Below are 23542 nucleotides of genomic sequence, written 5' to 3'. Positions count from 1 at the left end.
CCCATTTTCTGTCCATCCCTCCATCCAGCCATCTCCTACACCTCCAACCACTCACCCATTCGCTCCTTCACCCACTCACTTATCCATCCACAAATCAATTCACACATCCATCCACAATCCTCCCTGCCCCCCTTCATCCACCATCCACTCATCCTCCAACCCCCACCAATGCACCTATCCCTCCTCCCATCTGCCCACACAGCCCATCATTCACACTTGCAAGCATGCATGCACCTGTATGTGTCTACCACTCACCACCTGTCCAGTCACTCCTCGACTCTACAAAGTGTAGGAAGCTCCAGGGAAAGACACAAAAGTGACAAAGATACTACTCTTTCCCTCAAAAAGCTTAATAGTGAAAGAGCCCTCTGCCCTTGAATCCCCCACCTTCGGATCTCAGAATCATAGATGTCAGTGTCACAAAGAATCCCCAAATTTCTATGACCATCTAGAACCACACTGTCCAATACAACAGCCACAAGCCACATGGGGCTGCTGAGCACCTAAAACGAGGCTAGGACAAACCGAGATGTGCTGTTAAGTGTAAGATATGCACCAGATTTTGAAGGCTTAGTATACAAAACAAAACAAAATGCAAAATATCTCTTTAATAATTTTCAAAAATTGATTATATATTGGTTGTGTACATTAAAATAATATTTAGAGATATATTGGAAAAAATAAAATATATTATTTAAATTCACTTTGCCTATTTCTTTTTTATTTTTTTTAAAGTGGCTGCTAGAAAATTTTAAATAAGACATATGGCTCGCATTATATTTCTATTAGGTGGTGCTGATCTAGAAAACAAGCCCTCAACTCAGAAGAGAAAAGGGAGGCCCAGAGAGGGAAGTGACAAGCCTAAGGTGTCACCGTGAGAGGCTGTCAAGGTCCCACCGAATTCCTGCCTCCTGGCTCACCTGGGCAGCCGGGCCCCCAGCCGCCCCAGCAACTCACCTGGATTTCCGCTTGCAGTAGACAAGGAGGTTGTCGAAGAGGAAGAAGGCCCTCTCCTGGATGTTGCCTGCGGAGATTTTTAACAAAGTCCCTTGTAGGAGGAGCTGGGTGCAGATGTCCGTGAGGTTGGAGCCCTGCAAGAGTGACGAGGGGAGCAGGGCATGAGCTGGTTAATCCAGGAGAGCACTCGGGGATACCCGCTTCCTTCCCAGAGACAGAACCTACCACTGCCTCGCTCGCACCCCAAAACCTAAACGCACCACTGCAGGAACTCTCTCAGCAGCCAGAAAAATCCAAACAATCTGATCAATGGCTTCTGTCTGTTGAGCACGCCGGAACAATGTCGGGAAGAGCGCATGGAGATGCCCATTTCTTAGGACAGAAACCTGGGCTCGGGGAGGGGAAGTCATCCACCCAGCCCGCGTTGGCATCCGGTTTTATTTTGGTTCAGTTCTTGCTTGGGGTTTGGGGCTTTTCATGTTTGTTTTGTTTTTGCCTATCCCTTCCTCATTTACGTCTTGCCTTGTGATGGTATCACTGACCCCACTAGAATGCCGCTGCCCTTAAGGACAGGAAGCTATATCGAGCATTAGTCAGCATTTCCCACCATCTTCCAAGCACCTGTAACCCTCTCAGGCACCCAGCAGGTGCTCAATAAATGCCTGTAGAGCGGGTGATAAACAGTGTGAACACCATCGGGGCAGGATTCTTGGAGCACTTACCCTAGCTACAGATAGGAACACAGATGGAAGCAGTTCTCAAACTCGACCTGGTCATCTATGCTAAGTGACAGGGGTGGCCACGACGCTCCGTGGGTGTGAAGCTCCCTGAACCTCCGTGACGTTCCAGCTGGTGGGGTCAGGAGAGGCACAGGTCTGTCTGGAGCTCGGGCAGGACCAAGAGTGGGGCACAGAGCTCTCAAAGTGCTAAATGAGAGGGGGCTGGAAACACACCTGGGAGGGCCCCGGATGCCAGCCACGCAGGCTCCTACCTGTCGCAGGAATGGAGTTAGCTGGCACTCAGCTGGCCAACCACAGACTCCGTTTCCCAGCATCCCTTGTATCCATGTGGGTCATGTGACTAACGTATGGCCCGTGTGCCCTGTTTTTACAATATTTCCTTGAAAGAAAATAGCTTCCTCTCCTCTCCCTCCCTTCCCTCTTGTCACAGGCTGGAAGACAACTGGAACAGTGGTATACATGGTAGCAGACGGTGGAGCAAGAAGCTGGCAGGAACCTGGGTCCACAGGGAGCAGAGTGCCCCCCCACCTGCTCTCCTGCTAAGAAATCAACTTCTACCTCATTTATGCCATCCTCCCTCCTTTCGGCAGCCAACCAGGTGCCTGAACCCACACATTAGGATTAGGACCAGGCCCGTCAATAGGCAGACAGTGGGGTGCCTGTGACATTTAGGCCCGAGGGACACTACACGAAAGAGGGGTTCAGGGAGGTGTGTTTGATAGACCTGCAGATTACCGAGGAGGGAGAATGATGCGTGATGCTGTCTCTGCCCAGAAATGAACTTGAGAAAGAGAGAGGGAGAAGTGTGCACAGTCTCCTTCCCCAAACACACGACACCCAGAACCAAAGAGGAGTTCACATCCGATGAGGTATGCTGACTCAGTTATTTCTGAGACCCAGAAGGGGAACTGGTTCTAGAAACGCAGAAATCAGGCTTTCTGCTAACTGCCCACTGCAGTCTCCCCTGCTCCGTGCTGTGTCCCTTGAGCACAGCACACTCATCACCCAAAAATGCCAGAGATCCCCCTGGGGCCCACTTGGGGTCCTGGGACACCAGCCTCCTTGTGGTCAAGGGCTAGGCAGCCTAGGGCAGGTGCGTGCACCTGTTAACAGAAACCAGAGCACAGATGTCTGCATGCTGCAGACAGGCATCGGACTCCGCACACAGCCACCAGTGAGGGAGTGAGCCCGCTGCTCCACGGCTCGGGGGTCTCATGACGAAGAGCCCCCTAGGCCCCCAGTATCGTCGCCAACAGGGTGAGCGTGACTCTTGGGGTGATGAGGCTCTATCCACAGACCATGGGCCAGCTTGGGGCAGAAGCCGTTCAGCAGCTCCTGGAGGCCGCCTGCCTCCCTACCTCATCCCCTCACCTCACTCATGCCCACCCCTCCGCCTTCCAGCCTCCAAAGGGGGATTTTAGCTGCTTGTATGTGAATCTGGTACCTGGCCTGGCTGCAGGACCCAGAACCCCGACATCACACAGGCCTACACCTGACCTCCCTCTGTCAATGTCTAGGGACTGCAAAGAGCAGTGAACCCAGCCTGGGAAGCTGTCCCTCCAGCTTTGGCCAAAGACCACCTAGCAAATACACTTGAACTGCCAAGGACACTACAGGGAGATGCCCCATCCACCCTAGCCCTGCTGAGAAGCCCAGCTGGCCCTCAGTCTCCCCAGAATCCTTGAACCTGGGTCAGGGGTGGTGCTGAGGATCAGATGCACAGGGAAGAGGCTGAGAACCAAGGTTTCCACCAGCCAGGGCTAGAGACTTGCGGACAGTGTAGACTCGCTCAAACTGAAGCATTAACATGGAGAGAAGATGATGAAAGCTTACCACGCGCCCGCTACGGTTCTAAGTATTTTATACAAATACAGTTCATCCTTACGACAACTCTCATTTTACAGATCAAGAAACTGAAGCATAGAGCAGGGAAGTGACTAGTTCAAGGTCACACAGCTGGTCAGTGAGCAAGCTGGGATTTGAACCCAGACAGGATGGCCCCCCCTCTCCTACCCACCAACCTCTACTACCCAGGGAGGGGAGGGAGGGCTGCCTGTTAGAAGGTAACCTGACAACCTGAAGGACTTTTTATGAGACTACTTGTCTACAGCAGGGGTCTCCAAAGGGGAGAGACCACAGCCCCCTGGAGCATAAAGCATCCCAGGAAGGGTGGAAGGACCTATTACCATTTCTGTTTATGGTCTCTTTTTTTTTTTTTTTTAATAAAAATTTTAGGTTTCCTCACTCCTATTTTCCTTCTGTCCCCTCATGGGTGAGTGGGCAACCAGCATTTCCAGAGCCAGCAAGACAAGTGTGCCCTATCCTTCTTATTAAGAACATGCATTTCTTTTTATTACTGTGAGCTTCACACAAAAGTCCATGGGGCTTGCTCCCCGAGTGTCCCTCTGCAGGAGGGTCAGCCCACACCGGGTATGAGCTGTAGCTAAAGTTGCATGATACTTTTTCATCTAAAAAAAAAAGTAAGAATGAGATCCTGCTCTGCTGCCACTGCTCCTCCCGACGTTCGTGGAGCGTTTACTCCGAGCCAATGAAGGAGCACCGTTTTGAGTGCTGTACGTGCGTCCCCTCCCGAATCCTCAAGTGACCCAAGAAGGGGGGCTGCGATTATCCGGACTTTTCAGATGGGGAAACTGAGGACAAAGAACCCCTCCCCGCAAAGGGGGCTGGCTCGTTCACCCACTTCCACCGTATTGCAACATCCTGCCATTTCCTTGCGTTCTGTAAAGTGGATTTACGGATTAATTTATCTGGTTTTAAGTAAACCAGTCTCACGACTAAAAAGGACAAGCAGCTTAGGAAGGATGGGGGAGGGGGAGGAGCCAGCGATCGGAGATCAAACTCAGGATGCAAGCCCAAGCACACGGCCAGAAAGCAGCCAAGGAGAGACTGCCCCTCCTCCCACAACGAGTCCCTTGCCAGCCATATTCCAAGAGCTAGATGGCAGCTATCTAACCAGACTGGTGAGAGGTCAGATGGAAAGATTGGTAATTATCAGGAAGATTATCAGAAGTAAGGATCTGCAACCACTGCCAGTTCACCACAAACTACACCCGAAGTCACACTGTCCCCTGAGGCTGTAACTACAGAGAGCATGAGACCACTGCAAGTAGCTTCACTGTTACACGGGATTTTTTCTAGCTATGATAACACATTATTTTTACAAGTCACCCTGAGGATCAAACTGCATTTAAAAACCTTCCTACTGGGGCACCTGGCTGGCTCAGTCAGTGGAGCATGTGACTCTTGATCTCGGGGTTGTGAGTTCAAACCCCACATTGGGAGTAGAGATTACTTAAATAAATACACTTAAAAAAAACAAAAAGAAACCTTTCTACTGCACAGAAAACCACTCTACTTTTTCCAAAGAGCATTCATACTCCAATTTTCACTTTATCCTGAGAATGACACCAGAAGAGGGACGACTGGGAGGCTCGGTCGTTAAGCGTCTGCCTTCGGCTCAGGTCATGATCCCAGTGTCCTGGGATCGAGTCCCGCATTGGGCTCCTAGCTCAGCAGGGAGCCTGCTTCTCCCTCTGCCCTCCCCCCGCTTGTGCTCTCCCTCTCTCTCTCACACACACAAATAAATAAAATCTTAAAAAAATAAAAAAAGAATGACACCAGAGGTACCTTCAAGAGATACTATTACTCAAATTAGACAACCAAGGGCAAATGGAGGCCAAGAGAGCGTGACAAACTTGCCTGAGGCAGGGCAATCTGTCAGTTACAGGGCTGGGTCTCCAAACCAAGTCCCTGTGCCTCCGTTTCCTCAGCTGTCCAATGGGGATCATAAGAGCACCTCCCCTTAGTACTGGAGACATGTAATAGGGCTCAATCATCGCCAGCAATTCTTATTCTGGCGCATGTATTTCCTACAGCACCCAGAAATGGTGATCGAAATCAGGGCCACTTTCCAACTGTAGATTTTTCAGGGTCTAAAAGGGCCCCTAAAGATCCTTAGTTCCTATTTCCCTAGGTCCTTCCCAGAAGTAGGCATCTAGAGATCACTTCTGCTCCCGCTGCCAAACTGCTTGCTCAATCCTCCTCTCCACAGGCTCCCATGTGAGAAATTTCTTTTTCAGCTGGTTTCCAGGAAACTCTCTGTCTCCCAGAAGAACTGCTCGGTCTTCCTTTTTTGAAAATAAATATTGAGTAACTTATGTCTCCTGCTCTCTTCACCTTGGCTGCCAGGAAGCTCAAAGCCCAAACAGGCTTAAACACACCCTCCATTCTGTTTGCTCTTTAGGTAGGCGTGTTGGCTGAAAGTGGCCGTGTGACCCACTGGTCAATGAGATGAAAGGGGAAGTCTCTTTGGGGCATCTGGGAAAGGTTTTCCTCCACTGAGGAGAAGAGCTTCCTCTCATCTGCTCTGGCCATACCCCTGTCTCCTGCAATTTTGGAACACGAGATGCCTGGAGCTCCGGCTCTCATGGAACCGGGCGGGGAAGGCCAAGAGGACTGCAGGAGACAAAGTGGGAGCCCTGACATCTTGGGGCCGACGTGAGTCCTGAGACAACACACCCTAACCGACACACCTGAGTATCCGGCAATTTGCAGTCACAGGACATAGAAACCAAGCTACATATATTTTAAGCAGAAAGAAATAAGGGGCTTACTTAATTGTCGGATGGTCTAGGAGAGGCAGGAATCCAAACCGGGGCTCCCAGAAAACCAACAACACCGTATACCTGGCCCACCCCTCACAGAGCCACTGCCTTGGCCCCCACTGGGAAAAGGAAGAGTCACACACACACCTGCCCGAGCGGATACTCCAGGAAAACGGCACCAGGCTGCATCTAGCCCTTGGGAGCTGCTGCCTCAACTGCCAGCCGCAGAGCCAGCCCTGCCTGATAGATACACGCCACCAACAACAAGCAGGTGCCCCATGCCTCTGAATACCCAGGATGCTGGAGCCCGGACCCTCTGCTGATGCTACCACGGACCCCCCCAACACGACCACGGCTGTGCTCTGCTGCAAAGACAGCACGGGGTGATCTCTGTCCCACCCCATCTGCCCAATCCCCAGCAGCTGGATCTGACTTTGGCCAATCACATCCCAAACCTGATCTACAAGGGGGTCTGAGAAATGCAGCTCTTTGTTCCCGGGCTCCAAGAGGACGGGAAGGCCCAGCGGGAAGAGGATGGGTACGTGGCAAGCACTAATCCACACTACCCGCCTCCTCCCTCAAAGCAGGCCCCTCTCTACAGCCAGACTCTCAATCTCTGCAGCGATACGGAGTCACATTCAGGATTCCGGAACGCAGGGAAAAGAAGTGGAAATCCCAAAAGTAGCAAGCGCCAGAAAACCCAAAGGCAGATGATTCAGAGAAGAATCTAGGAGTCTTTCATCTTTCCGTTTGATCTTCCATTCCAGCTGCATTTACTCTGATACTCATTTTTTTTTTATTTATTCAGATTTCCCCATTTCCTTCAACAGATTTGTAGGAAATCTCTGATAATCTAAGGAAGACATGGAGGTTTAAACAAATAAATCTAAGGAAGACATGGAGGTTTAAATACATGCACAATGAGATTTCAAGAATCCCAGACCCCCGTAAGCGTGACGATAGTAATGTAATAGCAACAGCTACCATTTATTGAGTACCTACTGTGTGCCAGGAATAGATGAGGAAACAGGAGGTTCAGAGAAGTTAAGACATCTGCCTGAAGTCACCCAGCAAGGGAGCGTCAAGGCCAGAATCCTGTCCTGGAGTGGACCCGTAAGCACTACCGTGGACCTTGGCATTCAAAAGCTCAAAGGCCTATGGACACCAGGCAGACAAGGCAACGTGTGAAGGAGAGAGACTGGGGAGGAATGGGAGGCATTGGGGACTAAGGAAAAAACCGGAAGCTCTAGTGGCTGTGGTCATGGGAAGTGGGGGCCCAGGGCTACCGATTTTTCAAAAGAAACTTTAAATCTAGACTTTTATGTGGACTTCCCAGGAAAATAACTAAACAATTTTTTTTTTTTTTTTACAAACGCCACAGAGGCCAAACCACACACACACAGCAGGCTGAAATCTGGGGGCCAGACCACAGTGTACCTGCAGCCGCGCATCCCCGGGGCCCCTCTCAAGCCCAGGAGGCCTCCCCCCCGACACACCTCCCAGCCCTCGATGTGGGACTGCAGCTGCTCCAGGACCTCCAGCTTCTCCATCTGCCGCTTGGTCTCATTGATGTTAGAGCACACGGTCTTCATGGCCTGCAGGGCGCTCTGGACCGCAGGGTGGTCCGGGTGCTTGCCAGGAGTCCTCTTGGCCAGCTCCTAGGGGACAGATGAGGACAGGAATGAGAGACGCTGACTCAGAGGGGCCCAGACACGGCATCCAGGTCACCTGACCCTGAGCCAAAGCGGGTGTTCTGGGGCTGGGGAGCATCACTGATTCATTCGCTCATTCACTCACTCATTCAATAAATGTCCCCTGAGCACCTTCTTCATGGCAGAGCAGTATTCTAGGGCCTGGGGACAAATCTGTCAATGAAACAGAGAAAAATTCCTCACTTGGTGGGTATTACATTCTAGTAAAGGAGATGGACCAAAATAAAGAAAAATCACGCTTACAATACAAGGTCAGGCACCGATAAATACTATGAAAGCGAATCAGAATGACAGGCTTGAAGGTCTTGGGAAGGGAGGTGTTCTTTCTTTTTTTTTTTTAAGATTTTATTTATTTATTTGAGAGAGAGAGCACAAGCCAGAGGATGGGCAGAGGGAGAAACAGACTCCCTGCTGAGCAGGGAGCCCGACTTGGGGCTCGGTCCCAGGACCCCAAGATCATGACCTGAGCCGAAGGCGGAGGCTTAACCGACTGAGCCACCCAGGAGCCCCGGGAGGTGTTCTTTCAAATGGGGAGGTCAGGGGAGGCCTCTTGGAGGAGGTGACATTTAAACAGAGACTCTGGATAAAGCAAGGGAGGGAGTCCTGCAAAAATCTTGGGGAAGAGTGTGCCAGACAGAGCGTAGGGCAAATGCAAAGTCTCTGAGGTGGGAGTGTTTATGGGATGTAAGGAGGAACAGCAATGAGGCGGTGTAGCTGGAGGGGATGTAAATGAGAAAGACAGAAAGGAAAAGAGAGAAACAAGACAGAGATCAGGAGGTCAGAGAGGAGGCCACAGATACAGACCCCACCCAGCCCCAGTCTTCTCATCTGTAGAACAGGTATAAAAACACCCCACCTCACAGGGACAGGACGGACCGTGGCAAGTGGCCAGTCTGGGCAGGCCCTATTCCACGGCCCTCCCCCACCGCTTCACACCCCCGCCACGAGCGCAGGCCTGGGCCGTGCTGAAGGCCAGGCTCGTTGTCATCAAAGGGCTTTCGCCACACGCTATGTGTGATGAGAGAGAAACAGGAGGGAGACATTGGCAGGACCTCAAGACTGCAGAATTTTCCAGCCGAATCACTCAACCGACAGGCCCGTGCCGGCAGAGATAGGTCTCCTTAACCATCCGACCCAGACGTGCCTAACGGTTCCAGGATCTCCCCACCTCTCTGCTCCCTTGAAAATCACAGATGTGGTGCTCTGACGTGCCACACGTGGGTGCCAGGGCTGGCTCTGCCCCTCTGTAGCCGGGTGACCTCGGGCCAGTCGCCCTCCATGCTGAAAAGCACTGATAAGGAGGACCATGGTGAGGAGGAGGAGGAGGAGGGTGGCGGCAGTTACTGCCCACTCAGCCTTTACTCTGTGCATGGGAGGTGGGGTCCATTATTATCCCCTTTAACAGATAAGGAGATAGAGGCAGAATGACCCAAGGCCCCAACAAAGTACAAGGAGGAACGCAGATGTGAGCCTGGATGTGTCTGGTTCTGTTCACGGGCACGGTGAAGCCGATACTCCTGGGAAAGGACCTCCGCGGTCAAGCACATACGTGGTAAGCTCTCAGTCTACGCTAGCCATCAGCAGCCTATTCTCTGACAACACGTGCCGGGACAGCAGGGGGCAATCTGCCAGTGCGTTGTTCGGAGCGCTCCGAGCAGAAAACCAACCCCAGAACGTTCCCTCTCCATTCACTTCATTTCTGCCCCGCCTGAAAACCAACAGCCTCTTTTCTGGAGGACAGGTCCTAACGGTCCGGAGGCCCAGATGTTCTGCAGCATCAGGACCTGGAGGGTTTCCTGAGCGCCTGCCAGGTTCCGGGGACATAGCAAAGGGGAAGCGAGGAAGGGGGAGATGGAGCCCTCTCTCTGGCAAAAGGTGCTCCCCCAGGGGAAGGGGGGACCAGACAACAGCCCCAGGCGGTGAACACGATCGAGATAAATCAGACAAGGGGAAGGAGAGTGTGACCCGAAGCTTTGGAAAAAAAAAAAAAAGGAGGTGCGAGCAGGTGCTCCACCCCGAGGGAGCATCCCCAGGCTACTGCGGCTCACCGCACACACACAAGAACCTGAGCTGACACTGGGTGTTAGAGCAGCCTGGGCAAGGTGTCTGCGCTCAGCCCGAAGCACAGGATGCAGGGTGGGCGCTGCGGCTGGGGGAGCACGAGAGCCGGGGCGGCGGGGGCTGCGGTGAGGAGAATTCTCACTTCCTGGGCCTTCACAGCAAGATGGCCACAATCGTTGCCAGACCCCTGGCAGATAAGGAGCTCATTTCGCAACCTCAGAGTCAGAGAAGAACTCCAGAGGAATGACCCAAATATTCAACAGGAAATGGGCAAATGATGTGAAGGGGTAAATCTCAAAATGAACCCACCACCCGCCCCACCACCACCCTGGGTCAGACCGCTGAAGTCAACCCCCTGGACCCTGCCCCCACTCCCCAATCACAGTCCATTCGGGAACGAAGGGAGACCCTGTCCCTCCCCTGCTCAGAAGCTTCCTGAGGCACCTACAACACTCAGAGAAGACAAAGACCCCACAATGGCCCACAAGGCCCTGCCTACACTGGCCCCATCACCTCTCTGACCTCACTCCCCCACTCTCTCCCTCATGTCCTCCTCTGGCCACCTCACTGTTCCTCAGACACGATCCTACCACAGGGCCTTTGCACTGGCTCTTCCCTCTATCTGGCAGACACTTCCCCCTGGTACCTGTATGGCCCCCTTCCTCACCTCCTCCAGGTCTTTGCTCAAATGTCACCCTCTCAGTCCCTCACTCCTGGCCCTTACCAACCCTCTTAGTCTGAGATATTTCTCCTCCACAGCACCCAGGGCAACTCTGCAAGTATATTCGTTTCCTATCTATCCCTCCATTGTCTGTCTCCCCCAGCAGAAGTAGGGCTCTGGGCCGTTTTGTTCACTTTGTATCCCCAGCACCTAGGACGATGCCTTACACATAACAGTTGCTCAACAATCGTTGGTGAGTAAACAAATGGCCTCCCAAGCGCCTGGCGCTGCAGCACCAAGCGAAACTCTCTCCTGGAGGGAATCAGGAAGACACAAACGGATTTGCTAAGAAAAGAACATTCTCCCTATGGGATGCACTGCTTTCCAGTGCTGCCCGCCTCCCTCCCCCACCACTCACCGCACATAAAGGCTTTTCATGGGCCACCTAACATCCTCTGGAGAGCCCCGCGTGGTCCACGGCCCCACTGCGGGGAACACGCCACTCCCCAGCCATCCCCCTGCACGAGGAATTGATGCCAACCGCGCCCCGGTGATGGACCGTGGTCCACCCGCAGGGGTGCCACACCCCCGGCGGCCAGGGAGACAGAGGGAACAACTGAATGGCAAGGTCTTCACGCTGAGCGTGGGCGACAACTGCATCCCCCGCAGACAGATGTGGGAGGTGCAAGACACACGGGAGCCCGTGCGGAGCCCCAAGGCTGTACCCCGAGTAGCCATTCTGCCAGAAGCATCCCTGCCAGCAGCGTGCTAGAGCAGCTGTCCCCAGCAGACGGCTCCCAGCTCCCAGGACACGCCCTATTTGGCCTCAGCACGTTTGACAAGTTTTGAACCAAGCTGACATTTGGAAATCAGGTGCTTGCACCTTTTATAAAAGTCCCAATTTCTGGATTTAGAAACAGTTGGCAACACTAGGGTGGCATTTCCATAGTCATTCGTGAGTCACTGGGGGGGGGGGTACCCACTATGTGCTAGGCACCATGCTGGGTACTTGGGGAATAGCAACAAACAGAACAGGCCCAAACCTTTGCCCGGGCCGAGCTGATAGCCTAATGAGGATTCAGAAAATCAATCCGTACACCAAGAGTTACAGAACAGAACGTGAGTTAGGGAAAGGGACTGTGAAGAAAAACAACAACAGGGCGAGGGGACAGAGAATGGTAGAGGTGCCTCTGCTACAGCTGGGTGGTCAGGTAAGGCCTCTCTGAGGAGGAACAACTGAGCAACAGATGCCTGACAATATCAGAGAGTGAGCTTCAGGGTATCTACATGAATGAGGTCCCAGAAGAAAAATGAAGTGCAAAGGCCCTGGGGCAGGAACATGTTTGTTGTGTTCAGAGAACGGCAAGGAGACAAGTGTGGCTGGCGCAGAGCCAGAGGAGTGGGAGAAGAAGCAGAGGAGGTCAGAAAGAAACATAACTGTGTAGCACCTTATAGGTGACACTGATGAGGAATCCGGATTTCAATCTGAGCGACAGGGAGCTGCTGGACGGTTTTGAGTGAGGAAGTGACATGAACTGGCTTAGGCTTAGCTGCTGAGTTGAGAAGAGACTGTGGAGGACAAGGGCAGAGGCAGGAAGACCCAGCGGGGGCTGTAGCAGGGGCCCGGGAGCACGGTGGAGTGAAGGAGCTAGAAGGGCTAGACTCAGGATAGATTCCGAAAGCAGAGCCAACAGGACCTCCTAAGAGACTGGATGTAGGGTGAGCCAAAGACAGCTCCAGTTTGGCCTGAGCAACCAGAAAGGAGAGGCCATTTATGGAAATGGGGACAAGAGGGTGGCGGGGAAGGGGAGCCCAGTCTGGGGCAAGAGGAGAGCCAAGCACTTGGTTTTTGGACATGTTAGGTAGGAGATGCCTGTCTGACATCCAAGTGGGGAAGCTGAGTGGGCAGGAAAACAAGCCTGGAGCTTGGGAGACAGGTCCAGGCTGCAGGTCAGACACAGAGATGGGGTTAAAGCCATGGGAGTGTCCTCCAGAAGCCAGTACATGGACGTGCATAGCAATGTTATTCGTAACAGCCAGAAAGTGGAAAGAACCCAAACATCCGTCAAGGAATGAACGGATAAACAAAATAAGGTTCCATACAATGGAATATTATTCATCCATAAAAAGGAATGAAGCTCTGATCTGTGCTGCCATGTGGACAAGCCTGGAACACACTGTGCTAAAGGAAAGAAGCCAGACACAAAAGGTTACATATGATATGATCCCGTCTATGTGGAAGGTCCTGAACGGGCAAATCCCCAGAGACAGGAAGTGGATGAGTGGTGGCCAGGGGCTGGGGCAGGAGGGAAAAGCCCAAGGACTGCTGATGGGTCTGGAGTTTCTCTTGATGGTGATGAAAATATTCTAAAATTATTATGATGAAGATTGCACAACTTTTGAATATATATATATATATTTTTTAAAAGGCCACAAGGTGGCTGAGGCCACTCCGGGAGCAAGTCTAGAGAGAGAAAAGGCCCCAGGACCAAGCCCTGGGCCTACCTGTGCTTAGGCCCAGAAGGTGTGGAGCCAGCAGGAGACAGCAGGGAAGGGGCCAAGAGTACAGGAGGCAAAGGAGAGCGGGGGGCTGGGGTGGCAGCTGCCCCCTCTGGACAGATGTGTGCCCGTCCAGTCTGCCCCCACCTGCCCCAACCTGCTTCCATTATGTACCAGGCCCTCGTGGGGCCCAGTCTGCCTGGAGCCTGAGGGGTAGGGGCTGTCCCGGGAGCCACTGCGGGTCCTGAGCCACACCAGCCGCTGGGGCACAGTGAGTGGCCCAATGAGATCTGTGCATCACCAGGAAACAACCCAAAGGGACAGTGACAGTCAGCCTCCCCTCGGGCACCTGTCACTTGAGCACCAGGGGCGTGACCCCAAGCCTGAATCATTTCCCTGGACATGTCGATGGAAAACTCAACAAAGCCTAAAAATGCCAACTGTCTATCCCAAGCCTGGGCCGAAGGCTGAGAGAGAATGTTCTGGCTATTCTTAGGCAACGTCCAAGTTCAGCTTTTTGGGGCCGTTCCCAATGAGGCTTTCATTCTTGCCTCTTCTCTCTTCCCACCCGGGCTCCCTGACCCCATTCGCCTACTGGATTCGGAGTTCAGCTCAAACAAGGGGGCTCAGAGGGCCACGGGGACATCTGCGAGGGCGTCAGAGTTGCAGGGGCCAGAGGGGGAGAGGCTTGAGGGATTGGGCTCATGGTACCGTCTTTTAGAATCCTCTGGAAAATGTGACAGGAAGGAGGAACTCAGGAGGAGCATGAAGCGTTGCCCTCAGTCCCAGCTGTGTTCTGATGCAAATGTTCCAGCTGTGGGTGCCAAAGGCCAGGACACTGAGCGAGTCCATCAGGCGGGGAGCATGGCACGTCCCCACAGGAACCTAAGGCCCTGCTGGCTGGTCCCCCTGGTGCTATCTGAGCTCCCGATAAACACAGCTGGAGACGGAGGAAACGGGGCGAGTAAACAGCCATTTGGTCAGGAGAGCAAACCCACAGCCTGGCTTCATCATCGTTTCCGGTGGGCAGTTATTCTCCCACTGGTTGCCAGCCAGTTCTGCTCCTCTCTGTCTGTTCTCCTGGGAATCCAGAGCCCATGAATCCCACCAGACCGAACTGTGGCCCCTAGGGCCAAGCAGGCCTCAGAAACGCCTGGGCCTCCCGTTGTGAGCTTCGAGTCCACACACACACACACACACACACACACACACACACACACACACAGGTCCAGCTCCACTGGTTGTTAAAATATGTTACCACTCCAAGCACCTGCTGAGACCCTGGACTTTTCCCAGACCCACAAACCAGAGGGCTAACACCTAGGGAGCCCTGACTGGGCTGTGGGACTACAGCTGGCATTTTTCCTAATGGGTCAGATGTTCCAGGTTTGAAACCCCAGGAGAGAAAGAACAGAGCAGCCACTGAGCCACAAAACACAAGGCCACTGACCTCCCCAGACCCTCACCTAGGGCACTGAGAAGGTCAGCATCCCCAAAACCCAAGGACTTTGGCAGCCTGACTCCCCAAAGTGCTTAACTGGCAGTGGAACCTAGTGGTTAGAGGGCGGGCCTCTAGAATGGGCTCAAATCCTGGTTCCTACCACTTAACCTACTAGCTGGCCATGAACAGGCCACTTCCTCTGTGCCTCAGTGTCGCCAGTGGGGCTAATCACAGTGCCTCCCTCATCAGGTTGTTCTCAGAATTATGTGAAAAAATGTTCAATCATCATAACAACCCTGTCTGTATTAATACAACCCCTGTACCCCAGATGAGTAACTGAGGCAGAGAAGTGACTTGCCCAAGGTCAGGCAGCTAGTAAATGGTGAGCATTCTAGAATTCAAACTCAAGCAGCCTCTGGCTGCAAAGCCTGGCGCTAATCCAGGGGTCAATAGCCTTTTTCTGTAAACGGCCAAATAGTAAATATTTTAGGCTTTGTTGGCTCTATCCGGTCTCTGTCACATATTCTTCTCTGTTTGTTTTTGGGGGTTTCTTTTTTTCTAAACAAGGCTTTAAAAAATGTAAACATCATTCTTAGCTCATGTGTTGGACAAAAACAGGCCATGGGCTAGATCTGGCTCACCGGCCAGCATTTTGCCAACCCCTGCCCTAAACCACTACAGAGAACAACCTCTTAAATGCTGGTATGTGATTCAAGTTTGGAAAACACACCGAACAGATCAAACGAAGCACATCTGTAGGTCCAATTCAATCCACAGGCTACCGATGTGCAAGTTCTACCTGGAGCTTTCCCTGCACCAAGGTGAAGAGCCAGCCATACACAGCACTTCAAACACATGTTTGGGGGTCAAAGCAGCTCCAAGAACGACTGCAGACGGTCCTTCTGAGATCCCAGGGACAGACACAGAGCAGGAGGCGAGAGGAGGTCCAGAGAGAACTTCGTCCCATCAACCATGGCTGTACACGTTAGAGGCCTGTGTTCCCGGGCAGAGCTGATGGCCCCAGAGAGGGTCTGGTCCAGCTCACAGACTCAAGGGTCACCCACCTTGTCCAGCAGAAAGTCAAGTTCAAGAATGCCCTAGTAATCTTCCCCTCCCCTCTGCCTTCCAGTTCACGGAGCAAGGATGCATGTGGCCCCAGTGACAGGTGCATGAATGAGGCACCACCAGCCAAATTAATCCACCAGCAGGGACCCCAAGGAACAGCTGTCAGATGCAAGGCCTTCAGGATGGAGCCAGGGGAGGCTTGGGCCAATGAGCTGCCATTTCCAAGCACTGAAAACCCTGGGCAGAGAGCAGCGGATGGCGGCAGAGCCATCCACCCAGCTGGGGATCTGCCCAGAAGCCGACTCTGACACTGAGAATTAAGACTTCTTGGGTAGCCACACAAGCAGCAAACCCCCCCTGGTCTGCGCTACCGAGACTAAATCAAAGATGAAGACAGCGGGTGTGTGGTTGTTTGTGCTGGGCCCATGCAGCAGCCCCCAACCTCTTCCACAAATAGCCAGAACTGTGATGAGGAGGTCCTGCATCCCCCACCCACGGGCTTCTGGCCCATGGGATCATGTGATTCGTTGGGAGGTTGGAGCACATGACATAAGTCTGCACCAATTAGAGCTCATCTGCTCAGTGTGATTGGGTCAGGCGGGGAGCACCTGATCCTGGTATCAGCCAATCAGAACATAACACTGCCCAGCTCACTGCACTGGACCATGTCTCAACCGATCAGAGCCCCACACTGCCCAGCTCCTCGCCATTGGGGTAAAGTCCAAGTCTAAGCACATGGGAGAAGGGTAAATGGCACAAGCAAAGGCTTCATGTAATTGGTTCAAATTAAACCACATGACTCGGGCCCAAACTGTTCAGAACATCACATTCTTCTGGCCACAGATGGCAAAGCCTGAGTGACTCTCAGGACTTATGTTGGAGCTACCAGAAGAGAGGTTCAGGCTTTCCCACTGCCCTTGAACTTGACGAGGTGCACGGCCAGAGTAACACAGCCATCTGCTACCACACAGAATATAAAGCAGAACTGAACACAAAGAGGCAGGGTCCTGTAGGATCCAGCCCGGCCCAAGGCCAGCGCAGTCCCTACACATCTCAGCTACCTGAACTAACAAGTTTTACTTTTCGAGTAAGCCAGTCAGAGCTGGGTCTTCTGTCACTTCAAACACAGAGAAAGGAGTTGGGTGAGCGTCTCACCTTGAGGAGGAGGGGGTACTTGCAGATCCTCTGAATCGGAGACAGCAGGTAGCCCTCCAAAGGGATGTCCGTGGTCTTCCGGCCTCCCAGAAGCATGCAGCTCTGCAAACGGACAGAAGACCTTCATTAAAACTCGCCAGGGATTGCAAAGGGACTTGGCCACTTTCAAATAAGCAGGGGAAACACTCTCAAAACACAGCTGCAGACTTCGGAAGCAATTAACCACACCTAGGGGAGATGGAAATATGCATATCTGTCACCCAGCACAAAGCCTAGATCAGGGCCTGGCAACCTGTCCTCCCTGGGCCAAATCCTGCCCACTCCCTGTTGCAGTAAGCAGGGTCTCACTAGAACACAGCCACATCCTTTGTTTACATACCTGCACGTGCCTGCTTCCAAGCTACTGTGGCACAGCTGAGTGGTTGTGACAGACACCATATGGTCACAACACCTGAACTGTTCACTATCTGGCTTTTTACAAAAAAGTTTGCTAACTCCTGGTCTGTAGGAACTACAGGAACTTTCACAGATACGCACCAGGAGACAGGAACGGGGACATTCAAAACTGTCTCGTTTGGAACAGCAAAAAATGGAAAGCAACCTGAACAGCCACCAAATGAAGGACGGAAAAAATATGCCTGTCGACTGACACATCACCACACTCCATGGCGGTGGAAACGGGGGACCAGGCACACCGCAGAGCAACACGGGTGGACCTCACAAACAGAAGGATGTGGATGCTATGAACCCATTCACACAAAGCTTTTAAAAACACACACAACAGAACCAGGCATTGTTTGTGGAGAACACATCTGTAGTAAAATACAAAGACACAGATGGAAGGAAAATAAACCAAATTCTAACAGGGGTTGGTTCCCTCTGCAGAGGGAGGGTAACAGGATCTGGAAAATGAACTGAGTCCCCCACCGTAACCCCTCACCATCCTGTCCCGGGGCTCGCTATGTGCCCAGTACACGCATGCATGCTGATATGCACGCAGGAAGGAAGGAAAGGACAAACTAAGGAACGAGCGACCTGCCAACATGGCCCGCAGTCCCCGTCTTCCTCCTCGACACCGCGCGGGCAGACCGCAAATGACACAGGAACTCCTGGGGAAAAGGATTCTCATCCTATCACTCACTCGCTCACTCATTCATTTATTCATTCCGCAAATAAATATTGTGCGTGTACTCTGGGCTGGGCACGGTTCCAAGCACTGGGGCCACCTGCCCAACAAATCAGATACAAGTTCCCTGCTTACGTTCAAGTGAAAACAAGCCCAGAGAACATTTGCCCTGCGCCTACCACGTGCCAGGCCCTGTACCACGTGCTCCTCACAGCCCCAGGATAAGCAGGGACATTTTCTCCCTCCCTCTTACAGATGGGAAACTGGCACACAGAAGCAAAAGGACGGGTCCGAGACTCAAACCTGCTGCCCTTCAGGGAGCTCGGGGGGCCCTCTGCTCGGAGAAGCAGAATCCCGGGAGCCCAGGTTCCTGCTCTGGCAGGAGCTGCCTGGCCCCCACCCCCGCATCTCCCACGGGGCACAGATGGGGGATCGGAGCTGCGGCAGCTGGGAGATGCCTGGCCCCACACTGCTCACACTCAGGCCTTTGTCCTCCGAGCACTAGCTCACCATAAGCTGCCCTGAGGATGTCAGCTCCGGGCAGAGAGAGGGGAGCCTGGGGGTAGGGGAGCACTTTCCAGAAGCCCCCAGGACCCGGCGGGAGAAGGGCCTGGCTCCTTGTCCAGGATCAAGGGGTTTTCACATAACTGTCAAAGCTGCCAACCGCACTTCTCCCCAGACACTCCAAATTCTTGTTTCACATTATTTTCATTTAAGGAAAAAAAGAAGGCAAACACACACACAGCTGCCATTCACTATCCTAGCAAGATGACACTCTGAGCACAATGGGAAAAACTTGTGAAAATTATCTCTTTAAATTCTGCTCCTTCACAGAATTGACCTGGGTGAGATGTCACACGATGAGTGCATTTAGTGCAAGTCGCTATATCCTGCAATAAAAGGTTTTTAAGAATCTCAGATCCCTTCCGATGCCTAAATGCTCCTTCTATTACCTGGCCTCTCGACTCTTCTGGTCTCACTTCCTGCTGCATTTCATCTCAGACTGTCCATTCCAGCTACCCTGGCCTTCTTGCTATTCGTCAAACACTCTCCTACCTCAGGGCCTTGGGACGTACAATTCCTCTACCTGGAATGCTTTCCTCCCAGATACTCCTTGCTTCTCTCTCTTACTTTACCAAAGTCTCTGCTTAAACACCGAAGACACGGTTTTCCCACAGACCGATCTAAAATAGCGACCACCACCCTAACTCCCTCCAACAGCCTATCATCCTTAGCTGACTGTATTTCCTCCAGAGGACTTGACACCACACGATACAGCACGTAAGTTTCTCCTACTAGAATGGCTGCTCCATGACAGCAAGGCCTTTTCTTGCCTTGGTTACTGTCATCCCCCAAGATTTAGAATGAACGAGTAAGTGAATAAATTACCGCCATTTTAAAGACAAGAAAACTGAGTCACAGAAAGATGAAATCCCCAACCTATCTCTCAGCAAGCACACAACACATCATGACTGGAAAGCCAGATCCTGTCTGTTCCCAACGCCTTAACATCCCATGATAGACTCGAGACAGCTCTTCTGCCAGTGGCCAAAAGCTGGGAGACACCAGCAGGGAGGGGGGAAGATGATGCATGGGCTGGCACAGGCCCCTCCCCGTGTCCTCCCCCCGTGTCCTTCCCCGGCGGGATCCGGCCCCGCTCAGCTGCTGCTGGGAAAACAGCAGCCTGGCCCATCGAGAAGACTGCAGGAGAGAGAGGAAGGAAGGAAAGAGAGAGTGGGCCCTTCCCTTCGCACACCCCTGCTAACACCATCCTGGCATCTCCTGCTTCCCAAGACCCAGCTGAGCCCAAGGGGACACCCCCAGGAAGAGAGGCCCTTGGCCAGCAGCCTAGAGCCTGGGCAGCAGGGACTACGGGACTCAAGGCAGCAGGTCGAACACGGAAGCGGGGCCGTGTGTGGTCTTGTGCCACATGACTTCATCTTTGCTTCTGGCCCTGACTCTTTAATGAATCTAAGTATAAAACTGGAAAGGTAAGAATGCAGATAAGAGCGGCCAACAGCATCAGTCCCGAACGCTAAGACGTTTGAGACCCATCTGCCCTTCTTCAGATGCTCCCTAAAAATGGACCAAGCAACACGAACGTACTAGTGAAGGAAACACACATTTTGAATCAAAATTCTGGAAATACTTTGTTGGAGACTGTGCATCAGGGAGAAGCACTGGTAAGAATTTTATTGTGTAGCTTAGCCCTCTGGGCATGTGGTTAACACTCCTTGTGCTCTGTTAGATGTTCTACTTTTGTGTGCCTTATTTTCTATGTGCTGTTGGGAAATAAAACCGTTCTTGGGGGTGGGGATGTTGGTCTTTGACTGAATGAGCTGGGGATTTAGAAGTGAGGGCTCAGGATTCGAACCCATGAGAAGCTCAATTGCTTTGGGAAGTCTCTTGAGAGACGTACTCCTGGGAAGTCACTTCAGATTTTAGAGTCATCAGAATCACCTGCTGGCAAGGGCTATGCAGTGTCCCCTACTGTATTCTTCCACAGCAACAGAATTTTCATCTGGGCACACAGCTGCATGCCCCAGCCTCCCCTGCAGCTGGTTGTAGCCACGTGGCGAGGTCCTGGATGTGAGCAGAAGAGATGTGTGCGGCTTCCTGCTGTACCCTTAAAAGGAGAAGGGCAGGCCCTCCTTCCCACCCTTCCTGCACCCCACTCCCCGGAAGGTGGAAGTAGCGAGAAGTCAACTTAGACCAGTGGATGAGTGCACAGCCCAGGGCACTGGCCCCTGACACTAGGGCCCCCATCCCAGCCTCAGACTGTCTACATCCACACTGTTACTATGACAGAGAAATAAACGTCTACCTTGTTTAAACCTCTGTTATTTGGGATGTCTGCAGAGCAGACAAATGTATACCTTAACTCACCCACAATAGACAGTGGCTGGTAAAACTCCAAGGAAATCACAAATGAGAACCTTTCTGCACAAGTGAAGCTCTCTGCAATTGTAGAGAAGACCTCCAGGGATGTCTGCTGTCTGGTCTGACCAATGTCTCTTCCCAACTTACTTGCACAAGTGCAAACCAACTGTCCTTTAGGCCTCCACCCCACCCTTGGAGCTGGTGGTATGGGTGGAGTTGACTCCGCCCCCCAGCTCCAGCAGCGACCAATCAGAGCAACAACCAAACCCTCCACCTACAGCAATTGGTTCAGGGATAAGGTCTTGAGCCAAGCTGAACCAATGAGCATCAGACCCAGGATTTTTGCTGTTAACTACTGAGAAAGGAGCTTTCCTATCCTAGAGCCTCTCTGCTATGAGAGGTCTAAGCACAGAGCTGCTGGAGGCCATGATGGTACCATGTGGGGAAGCCTCCCTGGGAATGGAGCCAAGGCAGAGAAAAGCAGAACCAAGAAACACATTCTTAATGACATATTGGCACACCTAGATTCTGCTGTGCCTGAAGCCCTCTTGGGTCTTAAACTTCCCAGAAAAGTGAACCCGTAAAAAAAAATTTGGGGGGGGGCGTCTGGGTGGCTCAGTCGTTTAGCATCTGCCTTCGGCTCAGGTCATGATCCCAGGGTCCTGCGATCGAGCCCCGCATCGGGCTCCCTGCTCGGCGGGAGGCCTGCTTCTCCCTTTCCCACTCCCCCTGCTTGTGTTCCCTCTCTCGCTGTGTCTCTCTCTGTCAAATAAAGAAAGAAAATCTTTAAAAAAAAAAAAAATTTTTTTTGGCATAAGCCAATTTTAACTGGATTTTCTTTCACTTATAATTAAGTAATCCTAACAACACAATCATTACTACTCTTGCTACCACTCTTAACAGGATCGTTACTCTAGATCAGGAATTGGCAAACGTGGCCCAAGGGCCAGATCCAGCCCGCCACCTGTTTTGTAAATAAGGTTTTACTGGAACACAGCCATGCTCACTCCTTTATGTATTATTTACGGCTGCTTTCATGCTACAACGGCAAAACTGCGTCGCTGTGACCGAGAGCACGTGATGCAAAAAGGCAAAAATCTGGCCCCTTACAGAAAACATTTGGTGATCCCAGCGTTACCCCAGCTGTTATGCCCAGCTGACCCAGGCAACATGGGTCAGCGTGAAGCTTTCTTGTGCCCAGAGATCCGCAAGCCTGAAGCAGAGCAGAAGGGAGGGTGACAAGTAAACTTACCAAAAGGAAGGCGCGCACAGTGGGGATCTTGTTGAGTTCCACAAGCAACCGCAGGGCCTTCTCGTGGTTGCTACAGTATTCCTCATACACGCAGAACTTGTCCTTCTGCAAGACAAGGACAGAGTCTGTGGGAGAGAGCCCATGGCAGGAAAGCGGACGCTCTGAGATGTGCTAATGCCTGGGCCAGCCTGGGAGGAGCCCCAGACCCTGAGCGACCACACAGCAGAAGGAACCTCAGGTAGGGGGGTGCGCACTCACTGTGGGCCTCGCAGCCTCCACTCCTGCCCCAAGTCTGCACCCAGCAGCCTGAGTAACCTTTCAGGAAGCAGCACGGCCCAGGGCCCAGGGTCAAGTGCGCAGACTCAAAGCCAGCAGCCTGGGCTTGCGATCCTGGCTCTGCATTTCTAAGTATGAACTCGGCCAAGTTCCCTGGCCTCTCTGTGCCTCCATCTCGTCATCGGGAAGGTGGAGTTAGGAATAGTCCTTAATTCATGGGGTTGTTAGAGGGATTAAATGAGTTAAAACACAAGGCTTCAGCATATAGTAAGTGCTCAGTAAGTGTCCACCCTTAGCATTAAAGGGCAAGTCAGGCTGTCACGCCCCTGCTGAACACGCCCCGTCGTATTCTACTACACTATGAATGAAATCCAACACTTGATTATGAATTTCAAGGGCCAAATAATGTGACCCTGCCTTTCTCTGACCCCATCTCACTGGCCTTCTATCTACTCCTTGAATTTGCCAGCCTATTCCTACCTCAGGGCTTTGCACTTGCCATACCCTCTACCCAGAACATTCTTCCCCCCCAAGCCTGGCTACGCCCCAACTCAGATCCTACCTCCTCAAACAACACCTGGACGACCCTAGCTAAAGTAGCGAGCCAGGTGTAACCGGGAAGGATTCAGGTTGTGTATCTGTCTATTCCCACAGAGCAGTCAGCTCCCCCCGCCCCCCGGAGGCAGTGACCACCTCCGTCTTGTTCACTGAGGTATTCCCCGATTCTGGCACAGTGTCTGGCACACAGTAGGCCCTCAGTGAACATTCGCTAACTAGCTGGACTTTAAACACCTACTATGTGTGATGCCCTGTACGTATGAACCTGAAGAATCTAGAGAAGGCTCAGGAATCTGGGGGGAAAAGGAGATCCCTGGTCGCTGCCACACAGCAGTGGCAGTCTTGAGGCAAGGGGCTAGCTCTGCTGACCTCCAAATGCCCCTAAGCCCAAAGCTGGACTCTTGCCAATCTAGAGGTCACCTGTGGGTCTCCAGGTCTCTAACCATCAGCCAGGGCTTCCGGGACTAGCAGGAAGCTCTGCACTGAACATTCTCGGCTCCAAAAGGCTCACAGAACACCACCTCCCAACCTGCC

General features: G+C 52.4%; 1 protein-coding gene across 1 annotated transcript in view; it reads right to left on the bottom strand.

The window, feature by feature from the left end:
- Nucleotides 1–23542, bottom strand: part of PREX1 (phosphatidylinositol-3,4,5-trisphosphate dependent Rac exchange factor 1) — a 175804-nt gene that overhangs the window by 69896 nt on the left and 82366 nt on the right. Inside the window, exons 4-7 of the mRNA XM_032387778.1 lie at nucleotides 22175–22279; nucleotides 16917–17018; nucleotides 7819–7980; nucleotides 958–1091 (exon numbers count right to left, since the gene is read on the bottom strand). Coding sequence (XP_032243669.1) covers nucleotides 958–1091; nucleotides 7819–7980; nucleotides 16917–17018; nucleotides 22175–22279 — 503 coding nt within the window. The remainder of the gene's footprint in view (nucleotides 1–957; nucleotides 1092–7818; nucleotides 7981–16916; nucleotides 17019–22174; nucleotides 22280–23542) is intronic.

This window comes from Phoca vitulina, unplaced genomic scaffold (genome assembly GCF_004348235.1).
Source record: "Phoca vitulina isolate PV1807 unplaced genomic scaffold, GSC_HSeal_1.0 scaffold50, whole genome shotgun sequence".
Lineage (NCBI taxonomy): Eukaryota > Metazoa > Chordata > Mammalia > Carnivora > Phocidae > Phoca > Phoca vitulina.
Note: the sequence above shows the minus strand (reverse complement) of the source record. Positions and strands in the feature narration are given on the sequence as shown.